Raw genomic sequence first — 17,852 nt, forward strand, 5'->3', positions numbered from 1 at the left:
CTTGTCACTTTCCTTCTTTTGACTAAAAGGAGACCCCCAAAGTGCCCCTATTCCCACCTCCCTCCCACCCTCTCCCTGTAATGAAAACCAAAAGAAACCACTCAGACGGGCTTGGACATGCGATTTTTCCAACTCCACACGTGAGTATCTTATACCCAGGTCTCTTAGTAATGTACAGTGCTTCTCTACAGTAAGAAAATACTCCAAACTATTTTCTTAATTCTCTTTTTTCTTTAATAAAATATTTATTCTGCTTTTTCTCTGCTCAAGGGGATCTTTGGCATCCCCTGTCTCGTTTTGTTTTGTTTTGTTTTCCTCAAGGTTGACATAGAAAGGAGGTAAAAGAAAAAAAAGATTCAATGGAATGGAAGGTGGTCAATGTTTCTACCTAAACGAGTCAGAGTGTCCTCATCATCATAAGGGGAAATGTACAATTAGGACAGCCTTGGTCCAGTATTAGAAAAAAGTAATGGGGACATGTTTACTATTGTATTGCTTACCAATCACGCAGCAGATATATATATGTATATATATACACAACTTGGCACATTTAAAAACCATCTTTTCTCTTATAAGAACATCTAAAACGTATATGCATATGTATGTCTGAGAAGACAACAAAGCAAAGCTTTTTAAATCTTATTTGTAAAGAGACAGTATAGTCTGGTAACTTCTGGCCAAGAGAACGGGAAGGAGGGAGACACCCTGGATATCCCTCCTGACAATGAAATCACTCAGGAGGGTGGAGGGAAGGTAGGAGCGGGCTAGGGAGAACACACTGTCTCTTTAAGAGATGGACATCGAAAACTGTACAATTAGAACACAAGAGTAGTGTTTTCAGCTGATAGTCTACACTCACGACAAATACTCCGATAGATGAATACTGCTCAACAGTTTATGTAGTGTCTTGTTGGGGGGGTGGGATTTAGAGCTCTTTTTATGTAGATTTTTAAATGTTTTAATTTTGAAACAAGTCTCCATTCGCACAGCACAGCAGACACACAACCACAGAGCATCAAAAACAGCACGTGTGCTGGCGGGGGCCTGGCTTTCCCATTAGAAAAAAATCCGCTCGGCAGGTAACGGAGGGTACAACAGATCAAAACAACTACAAGAAGTACTGCGCCCTTCTGGCCCCGTGGGGGCCCTCTCTATCCCATGATCCCATTTTGGGGAGTAGAGGCAGGGAGAGGGGCGGCAGTTACAAGTGCTTTGAGATGTCAACTCCCATTTTACTTTGACCTGGTTGGGCAAGAAAGGAGAGAGAAACTTTCCTCGTTAGGGATCTGGGATGAGGCCCCAGCTGTTTCCGTTCTAGGTCTCTGGGGTAGCTCTTGGAGCCTACAGAGAACAGGTGGAGTCAGGGTGGGGATCCTGGTCCCATCCCTTGGGATTGTGAGTAATACCTGGGTATGGGAAGCAGCTTCTTAGCAGTGCCTGTAGGATCAAAGGATGACACGGAAAACCCAAGCTGGAAGGAGGGGCAAGTGTTGCAAAGTACCAATAGGCTCTAGTCACCCCCATGTGCCCCTCATTCCTCCCCACATTATTAACCCTCAGGGTGAAGCAATGGAGAGGAAAAAATTCAAATGAACTGTCTTGGACAGATCCCCTTCCTCTTCCTCTCCACCAGCTCCAAGGTGTATTAAGTACCTAATGTTAACAGCACGGCCCCATTCCCCTTGACTGGACGGACCCTTCCCACCCCTGTCTGCACCCAGAGAGCAGGAGGCAGGACTGACTAGCTCCACTGGATGGATCCCAGATGCTTGAGGTTCTAATTCCTTAAGGTTCACTTCCGAAAGCTGCTTTCTGGGATAAACAAAGTACGCCTTCGCAGTTTTCTGCCTGATCCTTCCTCCAGCAAGTAGGTCACATCGATGGCTGAAAAGAAAACCAAGGGGACTCATCAAATACCACACTCCTCCTCTTCTTATTCCAGACGTGAGCTCTGAGGAGAGCTCAACTATTCCTTTTCTGACCTAGAAGAAATTACACCCTCTTCCAGTCCTGGAGGAGCCCTGGTGGTGCAGTGGTTATGACCAAAAGGTCAGCAGTTCGAATCTACCAAGCCTCTTTCTGGGAACCCTATGGGGTAGTTCTACTCTGTCCTATAGGGTTGCTGAGTCGAAATCGGCTCGACAGCAATGGGTTTGGTGTTTTTGGCCAGTCCTAGATGAAGAGGGTTGTTCCCTAGGGAAGGAGATCCTCACCTTCCATAGTTTCACTTCCACATCATAACTAAAGGCAGGCTTGTGAAAGAACTGTCCTTTTCTTAGAACACTTGCCATTCTGTGCCAGGAACTAGAAGTTGCCCTTATTCATTCCATTTCCACTTATTGCCCATTTGTATTAAACTCTAGATATGAACCTGTTCTTCCTTACCGTTTTTCCCAGGGATTTTTTCAAGGAGATTGAGCAGGATCTGGTTGAGTCGCTCCCGTTGGTTATGCCGTCGCTCCTCAGGGGTACAGGCTGGCTGGGATTCCTGACTACTTTCCTCTTGCTTCTTTTCGCCCTCACCGACTTCAGCGGTGGCCCCCTCTGGTTCCGGGTCCTCCAGGCTGGGCATCTCGTTGGCTGCTTGCTCCTGACTGGCCAGAACCTCCTCGATCAAGGGCAGAGCATCGTCTTCTTGGCCCAGGTCTTTCAGGGGTGGCTTCGAGCGCTCAGACTTCCAGGATGATCTGTCAGGAGGGCACGTGAGTTCAGAGCAAGGCTGAGCAGGGTGCTCAGGACAGGAGGGGAACGAAGGGTAGAGGCCTCAGGATGACTTGAGATCCTGAAAACTAGCTGTTAGAGCTTTGGCTCAAGAGGTGGGAAGCTTGGCTCTGGTCTTCAATCTACTACTTTGTTATTATTTGAACAAATCATTACCTTTCTCTGAAATTTAATTTCTAACTATAAAAGCAACCTTTTTTCTTTCTGTCACGAATTTGGAGCATAAGTGAGATGTGAGCCCATGAACTACACCAAGGCTGGTCAAGTGCTTGGCCGGCTCTGCCTGACCACTCCACAAGTACAGACAAGTGTGGAACAGCCTGTGACAGCAACGGTCCACAGACAAGAATAATCACTTCAACAGGGCTTTTACTTTTCCTGAACCCCTTTTCACATCTCGCTACGGTAAACCCCTGACGTAGATGAACAGTTGTTATGTCCTGATTTAATGGTTCAGGAAACCGAAGAGAAACCGTCTGTGCTCTTCTCCAGAAGTACCCCTCTCGTGAACAAACAAGCAAAAATACAAGCTGTGAGCCCACACTAAACTGCTCTTTGCTCGGCCTGCACTGTGTACTTCTGGCTACTTCTGTTCTTGACAGAGGGAGGACCCAAGAACTGATATATCCTGGAGTAATGGGGAAAGCTTGCGGGTTATCTAAGAGAGACTTTCCTGATTCTCTTGAAGTTCTGTTCTAAATCTGTCTCGACTCCTTGCACATCTTCCCCCATTTCACCCCACCTAAGGCCCCCTGATGATACCACACCTACTGAAGTCCTCTATGTTAGTGTTGGCACTCTACTGGGCTACTCTCCCAGAGAAGCCCCAGTCCTAGAGGTGGGTAGGTGGTTGTTCTTTTGCTCCATTCAAGCTCTTGGTCAATCCCTTAGTATCCTCACATCCCCCATGGGACTCACCGCCCTCCGTTCCTCTTGTAGTTGTCTGGGACATAATGAGGCTGTGGAGAAGAAAAGGGAGAGGGGTAAGTGTGCATATTGTAGAGGCTATCAAAGCTGGATTAGACGATCTGGGCCAACTCAGGATAAGGGAGCTGGGAAGGCAGGGAAGTAAGTGGTAAGGAGGAAAAGGCAGGAGAAAAAAAAAAAAAAGGGCCAAAGCCCTTACAAGCCGGATGATCATGTTTTCAAGTCAGAAGTTCAGTACTTCTACCAATCTGTAGGCCACAGCAGTTTTTAGCATTCTGTAATCCTAGAATGGCAGTGGGAGGGATAAGCTTACAATCTTCTCTGCCTTACCCCACCTTTTAAAACTGAGGCTGGGTTTTCAAAGCTAACCAAAGAGTACTACACTGCTGATTTAGTAAGACCAAAGAAGTCTAGATGAGAGGAAGGGGCTGGTGGTAGGCACAGAGAAGACAAAATACAGTTTGGAGAAATTAAAAAAAAAAAGGAAAAATAGGAAACATAAAGGTCTACCTTTTGCTTAGGTTATTTCTAAGAACTCCAGGATGGCAGGTATGAATTCTGACAGGCTCACTAAAAGAAGACTCAAGGATGAGGAGCTCAGCCCAGGACTTCATCATAGCAAGTAGGGGACCAAAATCTTTATGGAATGATGAATGGCACAAAATAATTGGTGGAGTATGTTCTCGACAATTTGAAAGAAAAATATGCAGGAAAAAAAGGTAGAAAATGAATATACCAAAATGTTAACAGTGGTTATTTTCTGGGAAGTGGGATAATAGAATTTTTTTTTCTTCTTAGCATTTCCCCTACTTTTCAGATTTTCTATAACAATGATGTGTCACATTTTTAATCCAGGGATAAAAAGAAAAAGGAGTGAACTGTTTTCACCAAAGGCTTCTTAGGGTTCTTGCCATTCCTTCGACTCGCTTCTTAAAATTATGGGTGTGAAAAACAAAACAAAAAACTATACCTGTGGGATTCAGAGTCCTCATGAATCCCACAGGTGTAGTTCTGGCAGTGGGTTGTTGGGTTGTGTGGGATTCATGGATAAAGACTGAGGTGAGGTGAGAGGGAAGAGAGGAAAACCCATCAAGGTGTAACACTGTAACCAACAATTTCCTAACACAGGTCCCAGGGGAGGAAATGTAAACTGAATGTTTACAGTTAATACATCCCAAACAGAGACAGGGATTTCCACGGTTTGGGATGAAAAAAGGATGAAGAAGCAGACAGCCATTTAAAGATTCTGACTCTGTGAAGAATTCCAGGCATGAACCAGACTGTCCTGACATATTGTCTGGTTAAGAGAAGAGGGAGACTTACTGAGAAATCTCTTTTGGGAGTGAGCTTCTTGGGGAAGTGATCGAAGGCGTAGGGTTTGGTGCAGACAGGATAGCGGTTCCGATGGATCTTGTAAAACAGGTGTGCTGACTTGTCGAGCCGATAATCACAGATGTACACGTCTTGCTCCTTCACGCCTTTGGGTCGCCCTATGGGTCCATACACTGTTAAAGAACCCAGGTACTTCTCCTTCCTTCACCCTGAGTTGCCCAGAGACCACCACACACCATTGGGACAGAAGCTAGAATAGCATCAGACCCTTAAGGGGGAAACACTGTGGCTATTTTGAGAGGCAGAACAAACAACTGAGCATTGGTGGTTACAAAAGAAAGGCGAGGTCCCAAACACTGGTGTCAAAAAAGGAAAAGGGATGTAAGAATAGAAGGGCACACTGTAGGATTAAAAAAAAAAAAAAAGGAATTGGAGATTATTGGTATGCTGCAGGGACATTTTAAAGAAAAAACAGGAGATAACAGGGGAGTTATGAGGAAAGAATGGAAGTATAAAGGGGAGAAGTATATCTAGGAAATGAAAACATTCTTATTGGGAAAACAGGGAGTCATCAGCATCACAGAGCTCCAACCAGTTCGTCAGTTTTTAGAATGGAATGTGTAGTCTTCTAGACTATTCTGAGAAAAAAACTGAGCTTCTACTGTGAGCCATAAACTGAGCTGCATGCTTTCAAAGATTATTTCATTTTTTAAAAAATATTTTATTGTGTTTTAGGTAAAAGCTTACACAGCAAATTAGGTTCCATTCAACAATTTTTATGAAAATTGTTCTGTGACAGTGGCCACAATTTTCACAATGTGCCAGCATTCTCATTATGTCCATTCTGTTTGTACTGTTTCCATTGACCTAGCTTCCCTTCCCCGCCTTGCTTTCTCATCTTTGCTTTTGGGTAAATGTTGACTGGTTTAATATTAATATAGTTGATTATTTAAGGGAGCACATTACTCATAGGTGATAAATTGGTTATTTTATAAGCCAATCTATTATTTGGCTGAAAGATGACCTCCCGAAACAGCTTCGGTTCCAAGTTCAACTGCTATCTTAGAGTGATAGTCTTGGGGGGTTTGTCTAGTCTCTTACTGGTCCAGTAGGTCTGGCCTTTTTTTAGGAATTTGAATTTTGTTCTACATTTTTCTCCCATTGCACCCAGGACCTTCTAGTGTGTCCCTGGTCGAAACAGGAGGTAGTGGTAGCCAGGCATCATCTAGTTCTTCTGGTTTCAGGTTAGAAGAGGCTGTGGTTTGTGTGGGCTATGAGTCCTGTGGACTGGTTCTTTTCTGAGCCTTTGATTTCTTCATTCTCTTTTGCTCCATATAGGTAGAGACAAATAGTTGCATCTTAGATGGCTGCCTGCAAGCTTTTAAGACCCCAGATGCTACTCACCAAACTAGAATGTAGAACGTTATCTTTATGAACTATATTATGCCAAGTGACTAAGCTGTCCCCTGAGACTATGGTCCTAAGCGTTCTAACTAAGTAAACCAATCACGTCAGTTGTTTGGATATGTCTAGGAAGCCTCTGTAACTGTGCCTCCTCTATGCTTTGTTACATATGTGGGTACATATGCAGCACACACAATCATGTGCACACATATGCCTGCAGGTACACCTACACATGCAGGTGCATTTACCCGCATATGCCTTCTTACACACATACATGCATCCACATTTACCTCCGTAAACACACACATATGTTTTGGGTCTTGTTACTGCTGTTGCAAAATTGTATATGTTACAGCATTTAGTAAAATTGTCCCTTTTTCTTGTGTACTTTTTAAAAAAAATTTTTATTGTGCTTTAAGTGAAAGTTTACAAATCAAGTCAGTCTCTCATACAAAAATTTATACACACCTTGCTATATACTCCTAACTGCTCTCCCCCTAATGAGACAGCACACTCCTTTCCTCCACTCTCTCTTTTCATGTCCATCCAGCCAGCTTCTGACCCCCTCTGCCTTCTCATCTCCCCTCCAGACAGGAGCTGCCCACATAGTCTCATGTGACTACTTGGTCCAAGACACTCACTCCTCACCAGCATCATTTTCTATCCCATTGTCCAGTCCAATCCCTGTCTGAAGAGTTGGCTTTGGGAATGGTTCCTGTCTTGGGCTAACAGAAGGTCTGGGGCCATGACCACGGGGGTCCTTCTAGTCTCAGTCAGACCATTAAGTCTGGTCTTTTTACAAGAATTTGGGGTCTGTTTCTTATGTACTTCTTAGTGTCTTTTTTTACCTTGGTCAAGTTGTGCTGACTTCACCCGTATTTGGTATTGCCTTTCCCATCACCAAAAGTAACGAATGTCTACTATCTAGAAAGTGATTCCTCCTCCTTCTCCCTCCCACTCCTGGTAACCATCAATGAATGTTGCTTTCTGTGTGTAAAATTCCAATTAATCTTTACAAAATTCTGTAAGATAGATACCAATCCCTATTTTCAGTGGGAAAATTGATACTTAGGTTAGGAAGTTGCCCAAGGGCACAAAGGTAAAAGGTGACAGAGCTGGAATTTGACATTGGATTGTCTGACTCCATAGCCTACGCTGTTAACCATGGAGCTTATAAAACTATTTTGTTATTATTACTTTCAATGTATAGGCTTGATGAAAGAATGTATCTCCCTATAAATCTTAATAGAATGCTAGATACACAGTAGTTCTCAGACACTTCTCAACGAGCCCAGATCACTTACCTTTACAATATGTATAAAGGTCCAACACACAGCAGGTCCCCACTACAGCCTCCAAGGGAATGATCTCATAGAGAGGCACCCGAAAGAGTTCATTGTGATAGAACCGACGGGATGGAGAGTGGTGAGTTTCATGGGGACGGAAATAATGGTGGCCAAAGGCAAACCTTTCCTCTCTTAAAAAAAAGGAAAAAATGAGAAGGTACAAGTTTAGCTGAGCAAGAACCTCGTGAATACTCAGCTCTGTGCTGCTAGGGCACAGTTAGAGGAAATAGATAGGACCTGAACACATACTTTTCATTCTTCCAAAGCTTCTCAATCCGGAAGATGTCAAGTTTATCTCGGTTAATGTGAGATAACAGTCGGTAGGACTGACGGACTGGGTGGCCATCAGGGGTGCGCCGACTATCCCTCATCAGATACACACAGTCACCTAGGATGGCACAGAACACAGGAAAGGGTTAAAATGACTCTTGCATGAATTCTGTTAGACATTCATTTGTCTGAACATAGGAAGAACTTATAATCTAAGACAATATAAACGCAGAGAGCTAAAACCAGCAGTCTAATCGTGGTGGTTGTCAATTCTAGACTGTGAGAATTACACAAGGAAGATCTTCCATCTCTTGGGCTTCCTATACATTTTTCCTAGTCTTTAAATTAGCATTATAACACCCCCATCTCTCCAAATTAGTTTTATTTGTGGCTGGGTCATGAGGATTATAGAATATAAAAACCTACATCCTACTGGTCATACGCAGACAGAGACTATTATGCAGACAGAAGATGCCTCCTACTATTCAGAAAGGCCAGCTTTGACAAGAAAGGTCAGCTCCCGTGCACGCACCTTGACGAAGCAGCAAGTCATCTCGCAGCAAACAGATGAAGTAGACACAGCCAGGTTGGGCATAGTGGGGCCGAGGGATCATGGGTACCTCCTGAGAAGGGCAGAAAGCCAATGGATAAGGGCTGGAACCATACATCCAGCCTATTGAGCTCTATTCAGGAGAGGAAAAGAACTAAAACCTAGAATTCCCAACTAATTAAGACTTATTCTTTAGTCCTTTCAATGTACCAAAGACACAAGAAAAAAAAAAAAAAAAAAAAAAGATAAACGCAACTAGAGCTGTTAAACCTGAAAATGCAAAGATGAAGGACAAACCTGACAGGCTAAGCATCCCAAACTATGTTCTATGAAGCACTAACTGTGTGGTTGCTCTGTGCCATTTAGGAGGCACCTGAAAATGTATGAAGGGTAACTCTGACTGTTGCAATGACCGCAGGATGCTATGGCATTTAGTGTGGAGGGGCCAGGCAAGCCAAACACTGTGCACTGCATCTCTCACAACAAAGAACTGTTCACCAAAATGACAACAGCCCACTGGTAACAAATACTGCCTAATCCCCACCTTTTATAGAAGTAACTTGATCAAGATCACACAAATAAATATGGTAGAGCCAAGACAAGAACCCACTTAATAACTTGGGCAAGTCACTTACCCTCTCTAAGCTTTTTAGCTGTAAAGTGGTCCTAAGATTAACCTGGGTTGATTCTGAGTCCAGTGTTCTTTTCACTATTCAGCTCTGCCTAGTAGAAGTGCTCGGCTGCTAACCAAAATGTTGGCAGTTTGAATCTATCAGGTGCTCCTTGGAAACCCTATGGGACAGTCTACTCTATCCTATACGGTCGCTGTGAGTTAGAATTGACTCATTGGCAACGGGTTTAATGTAAGTGATATTTAGGGTGCTCAAGTTCTGGATTTTACAAGTTAATTCTTTTATGAATTAAATAAACCAAGCCCACTGCTGTCAAGCTGATTTCAACTCATAACAACCCTATAGGACAGAGTCAAACTGCCCAATAGGGTTTCCAAGGCTGTAAATCTTTATGGAAGCACAAAGCCATATTTTTCTCCCACGGAGTAGCTGGTGGGTTCAAACTGCCAAATTTTCTGTTAGCAGCTGAGCGCTAAGCACTGTGCAACTAGGGCTCCTCTTTCATGAACATTTAATAGTGTGTGTACGTATATATACACACACACAAATCTTAGTTTTGTATAGTACCTTCAAAGAATTTTAAGTATTTTATTTTCCCTTTGATCACACTCCTGAGAAAAGAAAGGGCAAAATTAGTACTCTCAATGGAACGTTTAAGACTCTGAGACACAGAGAAGGTAATTTACCAAAGGAAATTCTCTTTGGCAGTGAGAGGGCAGGTGAGACCATGTGCTACATCCCCTACTTCTAGAATACAAAGTCCTGTCAGCGGGCAGCTCACCCTGTCCACAGGCCTTGGCTCACACTGCTCACAAAGGTAGTGCTCCACATCTGAATTCAACCCCATACAGTCGCAGTGCTGCCACACCTGTGGAAAAAAGGGCAGTTAGGGGGCTTGGACTTACTCATGAGAAGTCCTAGGGAGTAAAAGTCACAATTAAAAATTAGAAATAGGATAAGGGGAAGGAAAACAGAGACTAAGGGATAAGTGGGTGAGTGACAACTTAAGAGAGAAACAGTCAAATAGGGAGAAAAAGAATGATGACCTGAAAATGTCGGGTCTGGGTGCATAAATATATAGGTTAATTTTATAATATACAGATCTGGGCACGTTAAAACACGGAGATGGAGAGAGACTAGGAGGAAAAATGAATACAGTACCAATGGACTCCAGGGCAAAGTTTCTTTGGTTTGTGAAAGGCTTTAAACTTACAAACTGTTTCCACTTATTCCTTCCTAATTTTATCCTCCCAACAATCCTGTGAGTTACTTACTCCCATTTTAAATATAAAGTAACAGGTTTCGATGTATTACGTGGGGTTACTAGGGCTAAAGGCCTTGACTCCTCCATCAGGAGCCCTAAGCACATTTCTGTATTGCCCTCTATTTGTATCAACGCTATATGCAGTGTACTATTGCTCCTGTTTCTTCAAGGTAAAGCATAATCCTAAACTCTATCATTCTCACTGATCCAGATTACAGGACAAGTGCACAGTGGAAAGCGGGCAAAATAGATGGGCGGCAGAAAAATAAGGGAAGGATAATGAAAGAAAGAAACATAAAAAAGGGGAAAGATAATATGGTGATCAGTGAGGGATGACAGAAACCAAGGCTGAGTTCCAGTTCATGAACAGCTTGTCAAGCCGATCCAGTAGAGGTAGGGGCTTGCTCGCTGAACTGATCATTATGCTCTTCAGGACTAGGCTTTTGCTTCACTTCCTGATCCTCACCATGCACTTGTCACACTGGATCATGAGGCCTTCATCCTTGTAGAGGCCACATATACAGCGGATGACATCATCGTCCTTCTCATGGCCATTCTCCTTCTCAGACACTGAGGTCTCACTGCTGTCTGCTTCACTTGCTGTCTCTCCCACGATCTCATCAATCTGGGCTGATGCCTCATGCCGGGCATTATAATAGGCTTTGCGTAGGCGGCAAACGTCTCTCCCGATTGGGGATTTACGCCCATAATATTTCTAAAGAAAGCAGAAGAAAGAGATTATGTTTGTTTGGTCTTTTCAATTTTGCTTATACTTGAAAAGGTAGCTTGATTTTCTTTACCCTCCCATTTGGTTAACAGATTTTTAATAGAAACAAATATTGCCAGGCAGTCAATGATAGTTTACTTAAGTAACTAAAATGAACTGAAGTTAGAATCTGCATGGTAATTTTTCCATCTATTCTACTGCTCTTGTAACCTGTTCAATTCCTCAGCCGTTCTGTCCTCAGGGATGGTGGAATATGAACTAATATCACAGGCTCCATTTACCGCTGTCCTGCAGATATCAGGGACAGAACTACAGATTTTCAATGTATTTGGAAGCTGGCTTTCAACAGATACCATGTTACAACTGAAGATCACTTTAATTCTCCCACTTATGTTTTTTTCTCATATCTTCACCCTCAAGTCCTCCTTTATCTGGTAGCCTCTTTTTTCCTTCCAAAGCCTCTCCAAAGTGTTTCAAATAACTGAATTATTTCCTCTCTTCTATGCACCATGCAATATTCCATCCTCTTCTTTAAATCAGTTCAAGGCCACCTTCACTTCAATAAGCTTCACTTATTCTACAACCTACTGGCATGATACCTTTCCAGTCCCCCCTCAAGATTTGTTTCTAACTATTCATATATACATATTTCTGTGAATTTCACATATACTTATTGTCCTGAGGACAGAAACTACGTAAATACCGTAAGTGTAGTAATATGTCTGTATAATGTGAAGTTTCAATACTAAATTAGGTTTTTACAAAAATTGCTTTTTGGCGGTATGATTCAACCTTCCATTTTAGTCATATCAATGTCTTGAATATATAGTACTGTACTGTATTTAATACACTGTGACACATTCCATGAGCATTCAATAAAAATGGTTGTCTTTCTCAACCAGAAAATATGAACTTTGGTAGGACTGGAGGCTCGAAATCATAAAGTTCTAGTACGGTTCTTTTCAGGACAAACTTCTTAAATCTATGTTTGAAGTCAGTGAAAAATACCTCAGCATTCCGAAAGACCTTGAGCATGTCAGCATCAAAAGCCTCCACTGTTTTATAGTAACCAGTGAGAATCTGCTTCTCAATGGTGACAAGATCCAGGGGATCAGAGATCTTCTCGTAATAATCGGCATTCCTGGAACATAAAGCCAGGGTGTCAATCTGTACACTTAGTACTCTTGTAAAACTCAGATGATTCCCACAAACGTGAACCTACTTTTTCTTTGAGGGGAGGTTCAACAGTGGAGCTGCCAGTGCTTGTCGAGAAGAGTCTGTAAAAAAAATGTAAGGTTTATTAGAAGGACTGTAAAATACAAACAAGGCAAGCATTAGCTCTTAACTGGAAAAGCAGAACCTCCCAAATTAAAAGTTAGAAAAAAAAAATCTAAGTTGTTTTTGAAGTCTGACTGAAAAAAACACCAAGTTTTCAGAATGTGGGTAAAGGTAGGGATTCAAAGGTACCTTCAAAATCTCCTGGGATATGAAAGATGTAATATACACGCTTGAAGTAGCTCAGTGTTAGCTGGGTAATAAGAACTTCTTAAGAAGAAGAATGAGAGATGGGAACTTATTGAGGTAGCTGGGCTGCTTAGGGAAAACTCCCGGTCAACAAATCTTACTACAGTAAAATATCATCTTAACCAAAAAATGTTTTCTAGTTCACGTTAATAGCCCATAGTTAATGTTATTTTGTTGGTTTGGATTCAGTTACATTCCAGATAATGAATAATTTAGTGCTGTGAATCTTTTTTGGAATTTCTTGCCATGTAACAGTTACTTCTTACTGTGAAAACAGAATGTGTGGTGTGGGCTACTTTTCATTTGCCACCTGATTGTTACTTTCCAGCAATTTCATTACAGAGAGAGAAAAAGCCTCTTGTTTCACGTCGCGATGCAGTGAAACAGTAGATGTACCTGTGTACTGCAGTTTTATGCTCGTGCAGATGGACTAGTTGAGCATGTATAGGGTGATCTTCTGGGGCATATAAAGGAATGGGTGCCACAAAACTTTACATCTTAGGGCAGACCGGTCCCCGCCTTCCTCTCTATTTCCTTAGGCAAAAAGGTGCTACATACCAAAAATACACAGTAAACGGAGAAAGAAAGAACCAAATTCCTCAGAATTTAGGGAGAGGAAGGAAGGGAGACAAGCCAAAGTTAATGGCAGATGTAGTAATTTTATTTGTCAAAATCTCCTCCTCACCCTCAAATTTCCTGGCCAGTAAAAGTCACATTACAAAACTACCTACACAAAAGTTAAAACCCTCCCCTCTCCTCTGACTCCTAACACACACCCAAAAGATGTGGGTTCGAAGGGGAAAGAAGTGGGGGTAAAGGTATTTGCATAAAAACTCTTTTAATGTAAATGGCCATTTTCTTGGAAGTTTATCTCATTTTCCTGAATGCAGAGGTTCTTAGGGCCTGTGGACCATCCAAAATATATGCAAAATTCTGCACATGCATTTTTCTCGAGGAACGGTCCCCAGCTTTTGTTAAACTCTCAAAGGTACCCGTCAGTCAAAAAAGGTTAGGAACCACTGATGTAATACACTCAGAAAATTTTTTTGTTAAATTGCTAATTCATTGCCTCATTCAGAGATATTAGATCCAAGACAGAGACCTGCACCAGCTTCTTTCTATTCTACAGGTAAAAAATGTGATTTCTTAATTAAATAGAATCTAATACAGCACAAACAAATGACTTCAGTGTAAGTTGATCTGTAGGATCTAGAGATTTAAAGCAGTAATTTTTGAAGACTGTAATTGGTCCTGTAATTTTATCCTTTGAGAAAAGGTAGAAGAAGTAAACCTAAATTCCTAATCCTAATCTGCCACTTGTTCTTGGTCTTGGACATCTCAGGTGTGGGTATGTAATAAGATTAAAAAAAAAAAAAAAGTAAGGAGAGTGAATTTGGGGTGGGTACGGTCACCTTTGTAAGAGATGATACCATCACAGATCTCTTTGAAGATCTGGGCTAGGCGGGCTGCCCGAGCTACTTCAATGTTTTCTTCTGCAGCTGCCAACCGTCTAGTTCGAACAGATCGAGCTGTCTGTAGGGCGGAGAACTGGGTCATGAAGACATCTGGAAGGATAAAGTGAAAATTAGTTTCATGAAAAGAGGAGCTCTAAGTGCCTCTCTCTTCCCCAGTGACTGATGCCATTTGCTCCGTATTTTCCTTGAAGTGACTATGTAGATTAGCGGGCATGGAGGTCTTTCTCTCAATGCAAATTCAGGGAACACCAGAGTTTACCAGAAAGACAAGTGCTGCCAAGTAAAGAGGGACCTAAACTATTACCTTAGTGGCCATGGCTATGTAGTGTAGTAGTTGCTAGGCTGGGCTTCAAAATCAGTCTGTCTGCATTTGCAGTCTGGCCACATTACCTGTGTGACCTTGGGCAAGTCACTTAACCTATGGCTTAGCTTCTCAACTATAAAATGGGAATAGTGGTAGTACTTATTTCAGAGGTAACTGTGCAAATTAAATAATGCTTTTAATTTGGTTAGCTCAGTGCCTGACATCATAAATACTCAATAAATATTATTATTATTATTACCAGACAATTTGAACTAATTGGAATGTAAGTTCAAAGAATTTCTGCCAATCAAATCACTGAGAGGGTATGAGATTCTACGCAAATTTCTGAAATATCTAGTTCCCACACAGCATATTCTCTCATGCGCCATGGAGAATGTTTCTATTTTTTGAGGGGAAGAAGGAAAGAAGAGAAGAGCAAGATTGTTTGAACACTTTGTTAGAAAGGATGCTTGGACATGTAAGTTCCTCGCTTACAGTCCAATCTGGGTAACAGGTCTGTACTCAGGAGTGTTATTACATTATTCACTCATAATGGTTGAAAAAAAAAATCTGAAGGTTTGTGTGTATGCTGCTCATCTGACTGTGGGAAAAAAAGGTCTTCAAATTGATACTGGGTGAGACTTTCAGCCCAGTACATCTGAAAAGGGAACACAGAGGGCCCACTACCCATCTCATGCCTAGTGAGTATTTCAGGTTGTAAGGTGATGTTTAGAAGGCAGGTGGAAGGGAGTTTCTTCTATTCCCTGGAAAAGAGAAAGGGAAGTAGAAGAGCTGGGATGGTTAGGTTATTACAGATTGATGCTTGTATGTTTGAATCCTCATTTTTTTGGTCCAGGCCAAAAGGAATTTTGAATAGGCTTGATTTTTTTCTTTTTTTTTTTTTCATGAAAGTAACTAAAATAATCACTTTTGGGAAAATCTTATGCAATCAATAGGAATGTTTCCCAGGCCTTACCTGACTTGATGTTCCCATCATCTCGGCAGATACCATTCCAGCGAGTGTATAATGACGCTGAGTGAATGCTATCACTGGTGTGCTTCACTTCTTCCTGTTTCTGCCGAATCTTCTCCCAGTTTCGGACTAAAAACACATGATGCTTTAATACAAAGTTTCTGCAAGGAAGAAAGGAAATTCCTTTATTCATTAATTCAATAAGTATTTATTATATGACTACTCTATGCAAGTCACTATTAGATGATATAAGTGAATACTTATCAGTGAACTGAGCTGTTGTAAAGAGACTGTATACGGAGAATAGGGTCGCTATGAGTCGAAATCAACTCTATGGCAGTGGGTTTCTTTTTAGTGACCACATGAGTGTGCCAAGTGGGTATACTTTGAGAATAAAAATAACATATATCTATGACAACTGAAGCACAAGCAGCAAGCATCTAGGCAGATAAATGTGACCTCATAAAATTACTTTTGTTCACCAAAAGACTATACAAATATAAACAGACAACCTATAGACTGAGACACGATTTTGGGAACCATATATTGTTACGGGTTTAATATCTAAAATATATTAAAAAAACTTTTACAACATAACAACAAAAAACCAAATAACCCAATCAAAAAATGGGCAAATAACTCAAGTACACATATCACCAAAGAGGATATCCTAATGGCCAACAGGCATAAAAAAATGCTTGATGTCATTAGCCATTCCAAAAACAAAAAACCAAACCTGTTGCTGTTGTCAGTTCTGACTCATAGTGACCCTACAGACAGAGTAGAACTGCCCCATGGAGTTTCTAAGGAGCAGCTGGTAGATTCGAACTGTCTACTCTTTTAGTTAGCAGCGAAGCTCTTATTAACCACTTCACCATGAGGGCTCCCATTAGCAGTTAGAGAGATGCAAATCAAAACTACCATGAGATACCACCTCACCCATATTACAATGGCAATGATAAAAAAAAAAAACCCAGAAAACAATAGGTATTGGTGAGGTTGTGGAGAAATTGGAACCTTATCCCTTGCTGGTTGAAATGTAAAATGATACAGCCAAAGAAAAATAAATGATACAGCCACTGTGGAAATCAGAGTGGTAGTTTCTTAAAAAGTTGAACACAGAACTCCCATATGACCCAGCAATCCCAATCCTAGATATATACCCAGAAGAAGTGAAGGCAGGAATGCGAACAAAAACCTGTCTATTGCAGCACTTTTCACAATAGCCAAAAGGTGGAAAAAACCAAATGGAATGTCCATCAACAGATGAATGGATAAACAAAATGTGGTCTATACACACAACGGAATACTACTCAACCAGAAGGAAAGTGAAGTCCTAATGCACACACTACATGGATGAACTTGAAAAACATCATGCTGAGCAAACCAAGTCAGTTGCAAAAGGCCATGTATTGTACGATATCTCTTATATGAAATAAACAAATATAAAGAAGCCAAAGATTATTCGTGGTTACTGGGGTGAGAGGGTGGGGAAAGGAATGCTTGTGCTCAGGGGGCATTTAGTTTACGTTAATGGTGGCAGAATGATTTGGAAAAGGACAGTTTGATAATGGCTGCACAACTTGAAGAACGCAATCAATATCACTGAACTGTACATGTAGAAACTGCTGAGATAGTGTGATTTGTTACGTATATTTTCACCACGATAAACTTAAAAAAAAAAACAAAAACCCCAAGAACACAGATCATTCCTTCTAGATACTTTTGTTTTATTTTAAAATCATGGAAAAATGGAAAATAGAACAAAAAATGCCAATAGACAGCCCTTAAAAACATTTTAGTGAATTTCCATTCAGATCTTATTTTAATGCATTTTTTTCAGAATTGATATTCACTTTTGCATCTTGATATTTTTCACATAACATAAAACATTTCCCTATACTATGTGCATATAAGTGGCAAACAACACTTTAATGGCTGCAAAAATTTTGGCTATTAATGTAGCCTCATCTGAAGACAGAGCTCTATGGGATATCTGTAAAAATTCTGAAGGAAGTTGCTAACCATTAAGTATGGGCTCAGGATCAGCTATAAGAAAGAGAGCTGGACTGGCAGATCAAGGTGAAAATATGTAAGACAGTCTTGAAAAAGACAGAAGTGTGGACAGGTGCTGCGCAGACTTTGTTAGGTGCAGTACTCCCACATGGACCTAAATTTAAATGAGTTATGTGTATCTGGACTGACCCTACACAATTTTGGTGATTCCATTATTTGAATTTTACCCTAACCTATATATAAATGGATGTGACCTTGCGTAAGTCACAAACTATGGAATTTGGTAAAACGGAGCACATTAGGCTCATTTTATAAAAGCTACGGCTGCTAGCCAAAAGGTCAGCAGTTTGAATTCACCAGTCATTCCACTCTGTCCTATAGGGTCAC

The 17,852-nt window shown here is 41.3% G+C and overlaps 1 protein-coding gene across 5 annotated transcripts in view; it reads right to left on the reverse strand.

Moving 5' to 3' along the window:
• Window positions 1–70: 70 nt before the first annotated feature.
• The window catches only part of ASH1L (ASH1 like histone lysine methyltransferase), a 251,495-nt gene continuing 233,713 nt past the window's right edge, over window positions 71–17,852 (reverse strand). For all 5 annotated transcript variants that reach the window (XM_049880709.1, XM_049880707.1, XM_049880710.1 and 2 more), the window contains 13 exons: window positions 15,453–15,610; window positions 14,110–14,262; window positions 12,396–12,450; window positions 12,182–12,314; window positions 10,913–11,161; window positions 9,964–10,050; window positions 8,533–8,623; window positions 7,980–8,118; window positions 7,689–7,861; window positions 4,972–5,138; window positions 3,640–3,680; window positions 2,386–2,687; window positions 71–1,884 (listed from right to left, as the gene is read on the reverse strand). In XM_049880709.1, coding sequence (XP_049736666.1) covers window positions 1,793–1,884; window positions 2,386–2,687; window positions 3,640–3,680; window positions 4,972–5,138; window positions 7,689–7,861; window positions 7,980–8,118; window positions 8,533–8,623; window positions 9,964–10,050; window positions 10,913–11,161; window positions 12,182–12,314; window positions 12,396–12,450; window positions 14,110–14,262; window positions 15,453–15,610 — 1,840 coding nt within the window. In that variant the 3' untranslated portion in view covers window positions 71–1,792. The remainder of the gene's footprint in view (window positions 1,885–2,385; window positions 2,688–3,639; window positions 3,681–4,971; window positions 5,139–7,688; window positions 7,862–7,979; window positions 8,119–8,532; window positions 8,624–9,963; window positions 10,051–10,912; window positions 11,162–12,181; window positions 12,315–12,395; window positions 12,451–14,109; window positions 14,263–15,452; window positions 15,611–17,852) is intronic.

This window comes from Elephas maximus, chromosome 3 (genome assembly GCF_024166365.1).
Source record: "Elephas maximus indicus isolate mEleMax1 chromosome 3, mEleMax1 primary haplotype, whole genome shotgun sequence".
NCBI classification, from domain to species: domain Eukaryota; kingdom Metazoa; phylum Chordata; class Mammalia; order Proboscidea; family Elephantidae; genus Elephas; species Elephas maximus.